We start from the raw sequence: 16,649 nt of genomic DNA on the forward strand, positions 1-16,649 counted from the left end.
CACATTCAACATGCCCTCAGCTAGAATACGCATTCAATCAATGTTATAAGACATTGATATCAGGAGCTATCTGTAGCTACTGCTAGCCCGGTAGATAACGTTAAGACAATTTAGTTTACTGGGACAGATAGATCTAATGTGAGCTAGCTAACGTGAGCTAGCTAACGAGGGAACGGAGGTATTATGCACTCGAGTCGACTATTGCTGGAGCATTTGTTGATATCAGCAGCTATCAGTAGCTAGCCAGCTAGATACCGTTAGACAATGCCTTGTCATGTATTAAACTAAAAGTGAATAGTTGACTGGGTCATTGTTTAAACAGTAACGGTAGCTCATGGAGGTCCGATCTAGACTAGAGCAGACTGCCTGCATATCGCAATGGTGGCGTTTCAGGAAGTAAACAAGCCAAATGAGAGCTTCCGATTGGTCATTTGCTTTCTTTCTCATGAAACCAGTCACGTCACTCTACTGTGATTGGACCGTTGACTTGAGTGCAATGTGGGACTTGTAGTTTTTTAACGATCTCGCGGAGAAAAAAAAAGACGAGAGAAGCTATAATCTGTACTCGCACAATCAAAATAAGAGTATCGTTATGAACTACACGTCTACACGCCACACGGCGGGCAGCCCTCTAAGTGTCAAGCGCCAAAGGTAAAAACTGAGCGCCCCTGGCGGGCGGCGGGCTAGTTTCGGTCCCTGCATACCTCTATGCTGGAATAATGGAATCTGACCACTTTTCATCCCACCTGTTAAGAGGTTAATCTGGTCTATATCCGATTCGCTTGCGACTCAGAGAAAATAGACTAGACAGAGCGTTCGCCTCATGTCAATGTGTCTTCATAGTCAAACAGAGCTTTTCTCTCTCAGTCACTGTGTCTTCATTAGGGCTGCAACGATTAGTCGATATAATCGATGACGTCGATCATAAAAAATCGTCGACGGGGAATTTTTGCATCGATGCGTCGTATAAAAAAACCAGAGACGCAAATGTGCATTTGTAACTGCAATGCACTACAGGAAGTGCTGGGGGCAGTATCGTTTCCATTGCCTGACTGCATTCTGTAGTAACGGCCCGGGTAAGAAGAAGAAAGAACGCACCCTGGAGCATGGGTACGTTTTAGATAGTTAGCCATAGTATTGTATTTTTTTACGTTAGCTTACATGTTGGAAAACAGAACGTCTCATGGATATGGATAATGCTTGCTAAGCGAACTCTATTGCTGGGGCTTATAGAGGCTGCGGTATGTTGTATGTTACGTTAAACAGCGCCAAGCTACAGCGTTGCTGCACGCAATTTCAGTTATACCGAGGCTGCTGTATGTTGTATGTAACGTAACGTTAGCTAAACAACAGCGCCAAGCTCACAGCGTTGCTGGTTTTATATACACATATACTCAATGTGGCAGTGTGTGTCACAATCTTACTTAGCTAGTCAGTCTGCAAAAACACGACACTCTGTGCTAACGTGAGCTGTCTGTAGCCTAGCCAGCCAAGTTCCAACTAGCTTGGTTAACGTTATGGTTTAACGTTAATGGCATTATGCAGTTCATCATCTAAAATAAAGTTTCACACATACACACACACACACTCCTCTCACACACAGCAAACAAAAGACCTAGAAGTCAGTCTGATCTGTCATCCTCCTCTCCTCTCCCCCTACAGCTGTTCCACGTCACCCTCCTGGACCAAGTTACAGCCCCATCAGCCGCGGTGCTGGGGGCAGATGCTGCTACTTATTTTCTCTCTTTGTTTACATTTAAACACTTGCACTTTAATTTGTATTATTTTATTTATTTATTTTGTTATGATTGATTGTTGTATTGTATTTATGTTATTCAAATACATTTTGATTTAAGCAAGTTGCTTAAGATCCAAATTCAAATGTTTCATGAGTCATTATTTAAATTTGCTATGGGATCATGTTATGTTAAGTTAAGTTAACGATTAAGGCAGAGGGACTGGACAACAGGGTGACATTCACAGGTGTGCAGACTTGAGCATGTGAGGTAAAACATGCACTGGAGCCCGGAAAAGGAGCCGCGCCCACAGGAAACAGATGGAGGGTGTGGCAAAAATAATCGTTAGATTAGTCGACTAATAGAAAAAATGAATCGTTAGTTGCAGCCCTAGTCTTCAGTCAAACAGAGCGTTTCTCTCTCAGTCACTGTCTTCATAGTCAAACACAGCTTTTCTCTCTCAGTCACTGTCTTCATAGTCAAACACAGCTTTTCTCTCTCAGTCACTGTCTTCATAGTCAAACACAGCTTTTCTCTCTCAGTCACTGTCTTCATAGTCAAACACAGCTTTTCTCTCTCAGTTACTGTCTTCATAGTCAAACAGAGCGTTTCTCTCTCAGTTAGTGTGTCTTCATAGTCAAACAGAGCGTTTCTCTCTCAGTTAGTGTGTCTTCATAGTCAAACACAGCGTTTCTCTCTCATGTTACTGTGTCTTCATAGTCAAACACAGCGTTTCTCTCTCATGTTACTGTGTCTTAATAGTCAAACAGAGCGTTTCTCTCTCATGTTACTGTGTCTTCATATTCAAACATGGAGCTTCTCCCCGGAGAGCAGATAGAAGGGAAACGGGAAATTTTGTCAACATCAATAACTTGTTACAAGCCTGTAGACGTCTGCAGAGATGAAAGACGGAGAACAAAACAAACTCTGTATAATACAGGCTGGCTGGCAGGCAGACAAGGAAACACTCCATGTAATGCAGGCAGGCAGACAAAGGGAAATACATGCTAGACAGACAGACAGACAGACAGAGAGACAGACAGACAGACAGACAGACAGACAGACAGACAGACAGACAGACAGACAGACAGACAGACAGACAGACAGACAGACAGACAGACAGACAGACAGACAGACAGACAGACAGACGGATAGACAGACAGACAGACAGACAGACAGACAGACAGACAGACAGACAGACATATGGCCAGACAGATATACTGGACAGACAGATATACAGACAGGTGGACCGACAGACAGGTGGATAGACAGACGGATGGATAGACAGACATACAGACAGACGGGTGCATAGACAGACAGATGGATAGACAGATGGATGGATGAATAGACAGACAGACAGATGGAGAGACACAGACAGATTGAGAGACAGACAGACAGATGGAGAGACAGAAAGACAGACAGATGAATATACTGTATATCAACTATAAAAAGACTCACAAGTTTCTGTATTTGACATAAAACTCTTCTGCGTCTTCTGCTCCGTCTTCTGATGAAGACTAGAGAGAGAAAGAGAGAGGAAGGAGGGAGAGAGACAATGTGAATGACTGGACTGACTGACTAATACACTGATCGGTCTTCTGATGAAGACTAGAGAGAGAGGAAGGAGAGAGAGAGGGGGGGAGGAGAGAGAGAGAGAGAGAGGGGGGAAGGAGAGAGAGAGACAATATGAATGACTGGACTGACTGACTGACTAATAGACCCATATGTCACACATTATTGTTTGCCATAAACATTTCTAAACATGGAACACGTGACCAATATAAACCTTTCCACAATGGCATTAGTGCATACGTGTGTGTGTGTGTGTGTGTGTGATGTAGTACCTCTTTTTTAATAGGTCGACAAGACAGGATTTTCTCAATGATGTTCGCCTCATCTTCAGGTGGTTCCTGAGAGAGAGAGAGAGAGAGAGAGAGAGAGAGAGAGAGAGAGAGAAAGAGAGAGAGAGAGAGAGAGAGAGAGAGACACAGAGATAGAGGGAGACAGATAGAGATAACGAGACAGAGAGAAGAATCCCACCCAAAAATAAAAATGTTTCATTTATTTATTTTATGAGTTTTGAACTGTAAAGATAATGGAACATGCATTATGATAACATTGTGTATACCCGAGGCAGTCAGTCAGGTTTCAATCCCTAAATCTAACTTCTATGTTTGTTTGTTTTTAATAATATGAATATATTATATTCATATTATCATATCAGGAATGAAACTTGGTCATTGCACTGCATTTATATATATAACTTTTAATTCAATGTCCATACCAAGGTGCATATATATATACTCCACATTCATGGTTAGAAGGGGATGTTCACCCTCTCGTAGCTTCTTCAAAACAGATCCATGCAGGAAGCGGAAACAACCGGCAACAGCGATGTCTTTGCAACATGGAAGATGTGGTTGTGTCGTGAGAATGATGCTACAAATAGTTTCAGCGATGGTCTCGACTCTCTGTTCGTTTACTGTAATTATACCATGGTGTGGGAGCTGATCTAAGAACGATACATGATGATGATGATGATGACGATGATGATGACTTTATTCCAGACTCAAGGTCCATATTACACATATACAAAGCAACAACAAAAATGCAATATCAAATATGATATGATGCATTATTGTTAAAGATTCTACACATGGGGCTTTCTTTTCATTTGAGAAACGTACTTTATAGAAATCTCAACTCACTTAAAAACACCACAGAAGACGGCTCCTCAAATAACAAGTACGTTTAATAATAATAAGTTAAACCACTTGCTCTCACAGCAGCCGATCTCTTAAAATATGTAAATAAAGTACTAATTCACCACAGGCAAAAAGTTATATATTTTTTTTACATGTGTACTAATTACATTTGATTAATGTACATATATTTAATTACAAGTACATATAAAATAAATTAAGTACCTGCTGGGGATCGAACCCTAACTTTATGTCTCAACCATAACCGTTAAGCAAGTGTTAAAACTAACCTCAACTCTAATGCCGCTCTTCCACTGCATGGTACCTACTCACCTCTACTCGCTGTTGGTACTACCCCCCCCCCCCCCCCTCCCCTACCATGCAGTGGAAAAGCAGCATAAGTCGCCCACGACTGTTGGTTCAACTCCCAGTTGTGGCGTTTGTTTTGGACTTTTGCCGATACAATATGTAAATATATTACTTATGGCTATGACATAACGTATATGATGTACCATTTTTCCTGTGCTCGATTAGTACTCGTTTTCTGACAAGACCATGTTGTGCTCTCACATGCACCCACGCACGCCACACGTCAAACACAGCCAGAACCTGCTCCCCACCACCACCACCAGAACCCTCACAGAGGCCGGTTGTTACCTCGGCCTGCCAGGCCAGGGCGGTGGCGCTCATCGCGGCGATGCGACCGGCCCCCAGAACCGCGATGGTCTCGCCGTCGTCGTCGACCACCTTAAAGTCCAAGTCTTCATTATACTTCCTCCTCTTCACCTGACGGCCTGAACGACGCTTCTGATGAAGAGAGAGAGAGATGAAGGGAAGAGGAAAGAGCAGAAAGGACAGGGAAAATGAGTGGTGAGAGGAGAAAGGAGAGGAGAGGAAGAGAAAGGAGGAGAGAATAGGATGAGATGAGAGAAGAGAGAAGGAGAAAGGAGAGGAGGAGAAAGGAGAGCAGTGGAAGAGAAAGGAGAGGAGAGAGAAAGAGAAAGGAGGGGAAGAGAGGAGAGATAAAGAGAAAGGAGAGGAGAGGAAGAGAGGAGAGCAGTGTAATAGAAAGGAGAGGAGAAAGAAGGAGAGGAAGAGAAAGGAAGAGAGGAGAAAGGAGGGCAGAAGAGAGAAGGATAAAGGAGAGGAGAAAGGAAAGAAGAGAAATGACAGGCGAGAAGGAATGGAGGAGTAGAGAGGAAAGGAAAGAAGAGGAGAGAAGAAATGAAAGAAGAGGAGAAGAGGGGAGGAGGAGGAAGGAGAGGAGAGAAGGAATAATGAATGAATGAAGTTTATTTTTCGGTCTTGTTTACAGACAAATCAAACACACCCGTGTGGACTTACAAAAGGAAAAGAAAAAATAATCACAAATGTGCATATTCAAGGCAAGCTCACACACAAAATCCAAAATCAACGGCCGAAAAAAAGGAATAGGCTGAAGCACATGCTTATTTTTACCTATCCTTTACAAATTCTTAAAAAACTAAATATATTTTAATATAAGAAAGAAAAACTTAAAATATGGTTTGAAAGAAAAAAACAATGTTTGATGTTTTACTCAAAACTGTACTTCTGAATTATTTGATCCTTTAAGGCTTTTTAAAATCTCCCCTGAGAAGTACACAACTTCAACCAGTCACTAAGTCTATTCCATTATTTAACTCCAAAAATTGAAACACATCTAGCTTTTACATTAGTTCTTACCTTTTTACATGTTTTAAGAATACACAACCCTCTTAAATTATACTTTCCTTCTCTTGGTTTAAAGAGACATTGAATACAAACTGGTAGGCTTTTACTCTTAGCACGAAAAATGATCTCCAAGGTTTTTATGTACACCATATCTACAAATTCTTATGTGCAGGACTTTATGAATAATGGATTTGTCGATTCATGGTAACTAGCTTTGTTTATTATTCCAATAGCTCTTTTCTGTGTATTAGAGGAGAGGGGAGGAAAGGAAGGAAGAGGAGAGGAGCTCTTTTGAAGGACATGTTTGGGGGTGGTTCATAATAGTATCATTCAACTAGTGAGATGATGGTCAGAATTATGGCTGCAACGATTAGTCGACATAATCGACAACGTCGATCATAAAAATCCGCCTACACGGAATTGCGCGTCGATGCGCGTCGTATAAAAAGTAAACAGAGAGCCGGTAACGTTCATTCAAAACTGCGCAAATGCACTACAGGAAGTGCGGGGGCAGTATAATTGCCCTCGTCTGCCATGACTGTATTCTGTGTACTAAGTAACGACAGAAGAAGAAAGCAGTGATGCACGAGCAAGCACCCTGGAACCATGATGACAGCTACTCGGATCATGGGTACGTTTTAGCTTACATGTTGGGAAACAGAAAGTCTCATGGATAATGCTTGCTAAGCGAACGCTATTTCAGTTAATATGTTGTTGAGGCTGCGCGTCCACCAACTACTATGTAACGTTAGCTAACGTTAAACAGCGCCAAGCTTACAGCCTACTAGAGCTTAGCTAGGCTACCGGTGTTTACAGCTCCGTGAATTAGCACCAAGTGTCGTATTTTTGCAGACTGGAGTATTAATTAGGTAAGTTAAGATAGCTAGTGCACTGCCAACGTCCACTGTCTATATAGCGCCATGGTCTAGACTAGGCTGCTTTTTTTTCACAGTTGAAAAAAGTTAAACTTTTGTGATTTATAAGTTTGCTATAACAATGCAATCACGGGTTCCTTTATGGACGCTGTCATTTGTAAATGGTGTGTTCCTCTGCAGGAGATCAGAGTAAGACACACACACACACACACACACACAGCTCCTCTCACTCACACACAGCAAACAAAAGACCTAGACGTCTGTGATCTGACTCGTCCTCCTCTCCTCTCCCCTACAGCTGTTGGAGATGGTGGAGCCTAGTGAGTGGATCCACGTCACCCTCCTGGACCAGGTAACAGCCCCATCAGAACCGCGGTGCTGGGGCGGAGGCTGCTACTTTTAAAACATTATTTGCACATTATCTTTACATTTAAACTTGCATTTTAATTTGTATTATTTAATTTGTTTTCATTATGATTGATTATTGTATTTGTTATTAAAATACATTTGGTATTTTAATCTTCATTTTTTATTTATAATTTTTTTTACTTTTTACTTAACTTTTTTTAAATGACGGAAAATAAGAATCGTGTGAGAGAATCGTGATGTCAATACTTAGAGATAAAAATCGTGATTCACATTTGAGCAAGAATCATGCAGCCCTACCACACACACACACACACACACACACACACACACACACACACACACCCCCCTCCACTCCACACCTCTCTATACACCCCTCTCTCCCTCCCATGCTGTCCACCGTCCCTCCCTCCATACCGTATTGTCCAGGGGGTCCTGGCTGTCCTCCGTCCCCAGGTTGAGCGTCAACAGTGAGGCTGCGTCGTCGCCGCTCTCTCCTCCCTCCTGGACGGACAACTCACTTCTCCTCTTCCCTTTCTTCTTCTTCTGTAGTGGAACTGTGCTGGGCTCTCTGGGGGGGGAGGAGGAGTAGAAGAAGAGTTAAAGTGTCAGGCTCTCTGGGAGGGGAGGAGGAGTAGAAGAAGAGTTAAAGTGTCAGGCTCTGTGGGAGGGGAGGAGGTGTAGAAGAAGAGTTAAAGTGTCAGGCTCTGTGGGAGGGCAGGAGGAGTAGAAGAAGAGTTAAAGTGTCAGGCTCTGTGGGAGGGCAGGAGGAGTAGAAGAAGAGTTAAAGTGTCAGGCTCTGTGGGAGGGGAGGAGGAGTAGAAGAAGAGTTAAAGTGTCAGGCTCTCTGGGAGGGGAGGAGGAGTAGAAGAAGAGTTAAAGTGTCAGGCTCTGTGGGAGGGGAGGAGGTGTAGAAGAAGAGTTAAAGTGTCAGGCTCTCTGGGAGGGGAGGAGGAGTAGAAGAAGAGTTAAAGTGTCAGGCTCTGTGGGAGGGGAGGAGGTGTAGAAGAAGAGTTAAAGTGTCAGGCTCTCTGGGAGGGCAGGAGGAGTAGAATAAGAGTTAAAGTGTCAGGCTCTCTGGGGGGCAGGAGGAGTAGAAGAAGAGTTAAAGTGTCAGGCTCTCTGGGAGGGGAGGAGGAGTAGAAGAAGAGTTAAAGTGTCAGGCTCTGTGGGAGGGGAGGAGGTGTAGAAGAAGAGTTAAAGTGTCAGGCTCTCTGGGAGGGGAGGAGGAGTAGAAGAAGAGTTAAAGTGTCAGGCTCTGTGGGAGGGGAGGAGGTGTAGAAGAAGAGTTAAAGTGTCAGGCTCTGTGGGAGGGGAGGAGGAGTAGAAGAAGAGTTAAAGTGTCAGGCTCTCTGGGAGGGGAGGAGGAGTAGAAGAAGAGTTAAAGTGTCAGGCTCTCTGGGGGGCAGGAGGAGTAGAAGAAGAGTTAAAGTGTCAGGCTCTGTGGGAGGGGAGGAGGAGTAGAAGAAGAGTTAAAGTGTCAGGCTCTGTGGGAGGGGAGGAGGAGTAGAAGAAGAGTTAAAGTGTCAGGCTCTCTGGGAGGGGAGGAGGAGTAGAAGAAGAGTTAAAGTGTCAGGCTCTGTGGGAGGGGAGGAGGTGTAGAAGAAGTGTTAAAGTGTCAGGCTCTCTGGGAGGGGAGGAGGAGTAGAAGAAGAGTTAAAGTGTCAGGCTCTGTGGGAGGGGAGGAGGTGTAGAAGAAGAGTTAAAGTGTCAGGCTCTGTGGGAGGGCAGGAGGAGTAGAAGAAGAGTTAAAGTGTCAGGCTCTGTGGGAGGGCAGGAGGAGGAGAAGAAGAGTTAAAGTGTCAGGCTCTGTGGGAGGGGAGGAGGAGTAGAAGAAGAGTTAAAGTGTCAGGCTCTGTGGGAGGGCAGGAGGAGTAGAAGAAGAGTTAAAGTGTCAGGCTCTGTGGGAGGGGAGGAGGAGTAGAAGAAGAGTTAAAGTGTCAGGCTCTGTGGGAGGGCAGGAGGAGTAGAAGAAGAGTTAAAGTGTCAGGCTCTGTGGGAGGGGAGGAGGTGTAGAAGAAGAGTTAAAGTGTCAGGCTCTGTGGGAGGGCAGGAGGAGTAGAAGAAGAGTTAAAGTGTCAGGCTCTCTGGGAGGGGAGGAGGAGTAGAAGAAGAGTTAAAGTGTCAGGCTCTGTGGGAGGGGAGGAGGAGTAGAAGAAGAGTTAAAGTGTCAGGCTCTGTGGGAGGGGAGGAGGAGTAGAAGAAGAGTTAAAGTGTCAGGCTCTCTGGGAGGGGAGGAGGAGTAGAAGAAGAGTTAAAGTGTCAGGCTCTCTGGGAGGGGAGGAGGAGTAGAAGAAGAGTTAAAGTGTCAGGCTCTCTGGGAGGGGAGGAGGAGTAGAAGAAGAGTTAAAGTGTCAGGCTCTGTGGGAGGGGAGGAGGAGTAGAAGAAGAGTTAAAGTGTCAGGCTCTCTGGGAGGGGAGGAGGAGTAGAAGAAGAGTTAAAGTGTCAGGCTCTGTGGGAGGGGAGGAGGAGTAGAAGAAGAGTTAAAGTGTCAGGCTCTGTGGGAGGGGAGGAGGAGTAGAAGAAGAGTTAAAGTGTCAGGCTCTGTGGGAGGGGAGGAGGAGTAGAAGAAGAGTTAAAGTGTCAGGCTCTGTGGGAGGGCAGGAGGAGTAGAAGAAGAGTTAAAGTGTCAGGCTCTCTGGGAGGGCAGGAGGAGTAGAAGAAGAGTTAAAGTGTCAGGCTCTGTGGGAGGGGAGGAGGTGTAGAAGAAGAGTTAAAGTGTCAGGCTCTCTGGGAGGGGAGGAGGAGTAGAAGAAGAGTTAAAGTGTCAGGCTCTGTGGGAGGGGAGGAGGAGTAGAATAAGAGTTAAAGTGTCAGGCTCTGTGGGAGGGGAGGAGGAGTAGAAGAAGAGTTAAAGTGTCAGGCTCTGTGGGAGGGGAGGAGGAGTAGAAGAAGAGTTAAAGTGTCAGGCTCTCTGGGAGGGCAGGAGGAGTAGAAGAAGAGTTAAAGTGTCAGGCTCTCTGGGAGGGAAGGAGGAGTAGAAGAAGAGTTAAAGTGTCAGGCTCTCTGGGAGGGGAGGAGGAGTAGAATAAGAGTTAAAGTGTCAGGCTCTGTGGGAGGGGAGGAGGAGTAGAAGAAGAGTTAAAGTGTCAGGCTCTCTGGGAGGGCAGGAGGAGTAGAAGAAGAGTTAAAGTGTCAGGCTCTGTGGGAGGGGAGGAGGTGTAGAAGAAGAGTTAAAGTGTCAGGCTCTGTGGGAGGGCAGGAGGAGTAGAAGAAGAGTTAAAGTGTCAGGCTCTCTGGGAGGGCAGGAGGAGTAGAATAAGAGTTAAAGTGTCAGGCTCTCTGGGAGGGGAGGAGGAGTAGAAGAAGCGTTAAAGTGTCAGGCTCTGTGGGAGGGCAGGAGGAGTAGAAGAAGAGTTAAAGTGTCAGGCTCTCTGGGAGGGCAGGAGGTGTAGAAGAAGAGTTAAAGTGTCAGGCTCTCTGGGAGGGGAGGAGGGGTAGAAGAAGAGTTAAAGTGTCAGGCTCTGTGGGAGGGCAGGAGGTGTAGAAGAAGAGTTAAAGTGTCAGGCTCTCTGGGAGGGCAGGAGGAGTAGAAGAAGAGTTAAAGTGTCAGGCTCTCTGGGAGGGCAGGAGGAGTAGAAGACGAGTTAAAGTGTCAGGCTCTGTGGGAGGGGAGGAGGAGTAGAAGAAGAGTTAAAGTGTCAGGCTCTGTGGGAGGGGAGGAGGTGTAGAAGAAGAGTTAAAGTGTCAGGCTCTGTGGGAGGGGAGGAGGAGTAGAAGAAGAGTTAAAGTGTCAGGCTCTCTGGGAGGGGAGGAGGAGTAGAAGAAGAGTTAAAGTGTCAGGCTCTCTGGGGGGCAGGAGGAGTAGAAGAAGAGTTAAAGTGTCAGGCTCTGTGGGAGGGGAGGAGGAGTAGAAGAAGAGTTAAAGTGTCAGGCTCTGTGGGAGGGGAGGAGGAGTAGAAGAAGAGTTAAAGTGTCAGGCTCTCTGGGAGGGCAGGAGGAGTAGAAGAAGAGTTAAAGTGTCAGGCTCTGTGGGAGGGCAGGAGGAGTAGAAGAAGAGTTAAAGTGTCAGGCTCTGTGGGAGGGGAGGAGGAGTAGAAGAAGAGTTAAAGTGTCAGGCTCTCTGGGAGGGGAGGAGGAGTAGAAGAAGAGTTAAAGTGTCAGGCTCTCTGGGGGGGGAGGAGGAGTAGAAGAAGAGTTAAAGTGTCAGGCTCTGTGGGAGGGCAGGAGGAGTAGAAGAAGAGTTAAAGTGTCAGGCTCTGTGGGAGGGGAGGAGGAGTAGAAGAAGAAGAGTTAAAGTGTCAGGCTCTATGGGAGGGGAGGAGGAGTAGAAGAAGAGTTAAAGGGTCTCCTGTAGCTTCACGCAAAGTCGCGTTCGATTCAACATCAACAACAAGATACTTTTCAACAGAATTCCCAGATTGACAGACAGACAGACAGACAGACAGACAGACAGACAGACAGACAGACAGACAGACAGACAGACAGACAGACAGACAGACATGAAGTGACTGTTTCCCACCTGGGTTTTCTGCCTCTCTGCTTGGGTGCTGACGGGGTGCTCGTCTTGCTGCAGGCCTGAGGCTTGCCGCCCTGTGCTTGGGGGCCCTGTGTGGGGGTCCGGCTATGGGCCTTGGAGGAGGGCGCCGAGGCCTTGACGGAGATGGTCAAGGTGGGGATCGACACAGGAACTACTGGAGCTGCTGAGACAAGACCAGGAGGGGTCAAAGGTCAGCCTGTGTTATTATAAAATGGTTCAGACTATCCCCTAATTTCGCACATTGCTGATTAATGTCAACTAGCTGGTTAAATAAGCATGTGTTCTTAATCACCTAGCTGGTTAAATAAGCATGTGTTCTTAATCACCTAGCTGGTTAAATAAGCATGTGTTCTTAGTCAACTAGCTGGTTAAATAAGCATGTGTTCTTAGTCAACTAGCTGGTTAAATAAGCATGTGTTCTTAGTCAACTAGCTGGTTAAATAAGCATATGTTCCGTTATGTATGTTACGTTACCTTGACAGACAGGTGCAGGGGGCGGGGCTTTGGCCTTGGGCTTCCTGCCTCTCTTGGCAGGCACTTTGACTGGCAGCTCCCGTGGCACGATGGGCACCACCTTCACCTCTGCCGGCCTCTTCTGCTCCTTCCCACCCCCCTTCTTCCCCTCCTTCCCCTCCGCCCGATGCTCCTTGGGCTCCTTGGGTTTCTTGGGCTCCTTGCTCCTCCTCTGAACAGGAGCACCTCCCCCCACCTCCTTCCTAAACCTCTCCTCCCTGGGCTCCTTGCTCCTCCTCTGAACGGGAGCCCCTCCCCCCCCCGCCTCCTCCTCCCTGCGTTTCTTTGGTTTGCTCTCCCTCGCCTCGCCTCCTTTCTCCCTCTTTTCTTTTTTCTTCCGTTTCTTCTTCACCCTGCTTCCCCCTCCCCCGTCGTCCTCTTCGCTCAGGGGCGAGGAGCCATGGGGCCGCGGGGCGGGGCCACCAGCAGCCCCGCCCCCTCTGCCACCTCCCCCAGAGTGCTTAGCTGCCGACGCCGTCGCCGTGCAGTGATTGGCGCCCACCGGGCTGAGGAGGCGGAGCTGCTGCTGCTTGGGGCCGCCCACCACCAAGTGGCCCCTGGGGATTGTGGGGATTGTAGTTTGTGCAGTGCTGTTTTGGTCGGAGGCAGTGGCTGGAGTGTTGGAGAGTGATGGAGGTGGTGGAGTGTGCTTTATCATCTATAGAGAGAAAGAGAGAGAGAGCTTCATCAGCTAGAGCTTTATCATCTAAAGAGAGATAACTTTATCATCTATAGAGAAAAATAAAGAGCTCCATCATCTGTAGTTTTATCATCTAAAGAGAGAGAGCTGTGTCATCTAGAGCTTCATCATCTATAGAGGGAGAGCTTTATCATCTAGAGAGCTGTCATCTATAGAGACTGTTATCTATAGAGCTTCATCAACTACAGAGAGAAAGCGCTTCATCATAATAGAGAAGAGCTTTATCATCTATAGACAGGACAGTTCAGTCAGTATGTTCTTCCTGTGCACCAGGACAGTTCAGTCAGTATTTGTGCACACATCACTCTCTCCTAAAGCTAGAAATCATTGAGAAAGTGAGTGAGTCTATGAGGTGCTTTGCATTTAGAAATGCTGAGGAAAGTGTTAATATTAGTGCCGTCAGGCGATTTTTTTTTTTTAATCTAATTAATTACAGGATTTGTAATTAATTAATCGCATTTTAATCGCATAACCATTTTAGGCCTGATATTCTATAATCATATTTCAAATAGCATGTGTCCGGATGGCAGAATTCAGTACTGTATCTACTATCTACAACACCTTCTGTTAAAGGGGAACTCCAACATTTTGGGAAATTAGCTTATTTAACATCTTCCCTGGAGTTAGACAAGAAGATACATACCTTTTTTGTCTCTGTGCGTGCATTTTAGCTTTGGGAATAGACGCTCCGTTAGCATAGCTTAGCTTCATCACTGGAAGTGAGGCAGGACAGTAGCCTTACAGTGCCTTACAGTGTATTGCAAGGTCTGACATTGACCAAATTTGATATGCATGACCTTGGTTGGCTCTAGGTCAACTCCTGAAAAGGGGGTCAATGTCAGACCTTGCAATCAAAAGTTAGGGGGCGCACTGAAATTATGGCAAGGGTTATTAGCCCCCTAACTTTTGATTGCAAAGTCTGACATTGACCCCCTTTTCAGGAGTTGACCTAGAGCCCACCAAGGTCATGCATATCAAGTTTGGTCAATGTCAGACCTTGCAATACACTGTAAGGCTACTGTCCTGCCTCACTTCCAGTGATGAAGCTAAGCTATGCTAACGGAGCGTCTATTCCCAAAGCTAAAATGCACGCACAGAGACAAAAAAGGTATGTATCTTCTTGTCTAACTCCAGGGAAGATGTTAAATAAGCTAATTTCCCAAAATGTTGGAGTTCCCCTTTAATCATCTTCCCTTTAATAATTTGCTTAGATTTCTCAGGTCTGGTACATTTTAGCATGGTGTTATTCACAGGCAAAGATAAAAAAATATATATATAAAATTGAATTGATATTCTCATTTGGTTCATTACAATTTACTCAAGCCTAGTAACAGACACAGTATTTCTGACACTGGGAATACATTCCCTGAGATCCATAGATGTCCCTAGAATCAGATACCAAGAACATGCAAATGGACCATTTAAAAAAGTCTGTAAATGTTTATTCTACGTTCTTATGGAATGAATGAGATAAAAAAATATTATAATGTACTTAAATATTTTTTTTATGTTGAGTTCATTTTCATAACGCGATAATTTGCTGTGTAATTAATTAATCTAATTAACCCTTTCTCCGCCGATGATGTGTTAAGACGTCATTCCTCGCCATGCTTAATCTGCCAATGACGTTTTACAGCGTCTTTGAGATCAATATTTCAAATTTCTGTCATGGTATTCATATTTCACCCACGGATCCTTGACTGGTGCTGTAGGACTCCGCTCAACTCTCCAGCGCTTCAATACTGCCACCTGGTGGCCGATCGGCGAGTTGCCAAACCGGAAGTGGGGCCGGAAGTGCTTGGTGTCACCCCTATTCCGTCCGCCACTCGCTCGCTATCGCTCGCGGGACTCCATTTGGACACACTGGATAATCGATCCGTTGCCATAACTCTATAAACATTATTTGGACGTATATAGTATTATACAACCCGGAAATGGTTCGCCTAGATCAACATCCCATAATAGCGATCTTTTTGCTCCAGTATCATCCCCCATCGCTACGAGGAAGCTGCGGTGAGTTTCAGCGTTTTTGATTATTATTATCCATACAAACTGCTATGATCTATATATCACCCATACTACATGAAACATTTAACGTCGGTCATTGCATTATAAACTCCCCCCCCCCCCCCCCCCCCTCCGGTCACCAGCAGATGATGAGTTATGACGTTTAGGACCTTGTACAATTGAATTTTTTTATCTGGCGTCAATCGCTATCAAACTGCATTTGATGATCTAATATATGCATAAATGGCTATAACTCACGTTCTATGAAATACTGCAGAAAACGATAAAAACATATTTATACTCTAGACCATATTTTTGTATGAATGTGAGAATGAAAAAGTCAAACGTTCCTACACCCTGAACGATAGCTAATCGATGTTGAATGGGCCATAGTAATGTCAATTTAGCAATACAATTTAAAAAGTTATAGCCCTGCAAAGTAGGTGAACATCTCCATAGACAAATAGAGCTGGCAGACTGGCTACAAGGATGGATATAAGCATGGCAGAGAAAGGGTTAACGCGATAAACTGACAGCCCTAGTTAATATCTTTATTTCATATTCTGATATGAATCAGAGTCTCCATTGGCTGGACACAAATATACAAGCTTATATTTATTCATGACTTGCAGGGAGACTCAAGGTCAGTCAGCAGCACAGCAACTTGGCAAACAGCCGCAACACCATGCTTTTCAATTCAAAACAGACAGTAATCAATAACCATTATCCACTGGTAACTTCATCAGCGTTTCCGTTAGCCGGTAATTACCGGTATTTTACCGGCAAAATCTGTTGAAGTCCGACATATTTAATCTCTCCGGTCATAGTGTCCGGTGAAAATAGTTCCCTCTGGGCACAGTTTGATTATTTGAATTGTATTTGGATGGGCTGGAGTTGGGTGGCCTATGCGATGAACGAAACAATCATTGCGTTTGTTGTCGTTGCTTCGCTCAGCGAGAGCTTGCTGCTGGATTTGCGGAAGGCATGCAGCTGCAGACCCACAGAACCCACCAGCTTTGCTGGCACAGTGCGGTCCCCAGACCTGGAAAGCTGCTCTGCGGGTCTGCAGCTGGATGCTTCTTGCAAACTAACTGCGGCCGGCTCGCGCTGATAACAGCTTTCATTGTTGGACCGGCTGCTTGGTGGAGCAACGATGAAACGAATGTAATGAATCGTTCGTCGCATGGGCTATTTAATTTGCCTGTTTTGGTACGGTTCGGGTGGTCAAGTTGTGCTTGGAGGGAGTTGTTTTCACCGGACATTATGACCAGCACCAAGTCGTTGGGATGTGGAGATATACATCACGCAAACCCGGCCACGATAATGTTGCCGTCTCTCTCTGCAAAATTTCTCAGTTCTTCGCTTGATATAATTAATACAAATGTCCAATATAACGGAATTCGTTAGCTCATAAAAATGTGATTATAACAGACTGCTGTTTAGTGTCGGACCGACTGCCCACATACGCGGTCTATTTTATTTCAAGTCAGCAGCAGCACGGAGTATCGAGGGACTTATTTTATTTGGAATATATTAATGACTGTATACGCAAAAGTAGCCTAGTTTTAAATAATAAT

At 45.3% G+C, this 16,649-nt stretch overlaps 1 protein-coding gene across 1 annotated transcript in view; it reads right to left on the reverse strand.

Moving 5' to 3' along the window:
• Nucleotides 1-16,649, reverse strand: part of chd6 (chromodomain helicase DNA binding protein 6) — a 143,971-nt gene that overhangs the window by 74,922 nt on the left and 52,400 nt on the right. Inside the window, exons 3-8 of the mRNA XM_084315935.1 lie at nt 12,327-13,023; nt 11,835-12,012; nt 7,789-7,942; nt 5,096-5,245; nt 3,581-3,646; nt 3,195-3,253 (exon numbers count right to left, since the gene is read on the reverse strand). Coding sequence (XP_084172061.1) covers nt 3,195-3,253; nt 3,581-3,646; nt 5,096-5,245; nt 7,789-7,942; nt 11,835-12,012; nt 12,327-13,023 — 1,304 coding nt within the window. The remainder of the gene's footprint in view (nt 1-3,194; nt 3,254-3,580; nt 3,647-5,095; nt 5,246-7,788; nt 7,943-11,834; nt 12,013-12,326; nt 13,024-16,649) is intronic.

Source organism: Notolepis coatsorum (genome assembly GCF_963971535.1).
Source record: "Notolepis coatsorum genome assembly, chromosome: 6".
In the NCBI taxonomy this organism is placed as follows: domain Eukaryota; kingdom Metazoa; phylum Chordata; class Actinopteri; order Aulopiformes; family Paralepididae; genus Notolepis; species Notolepis coatsorum.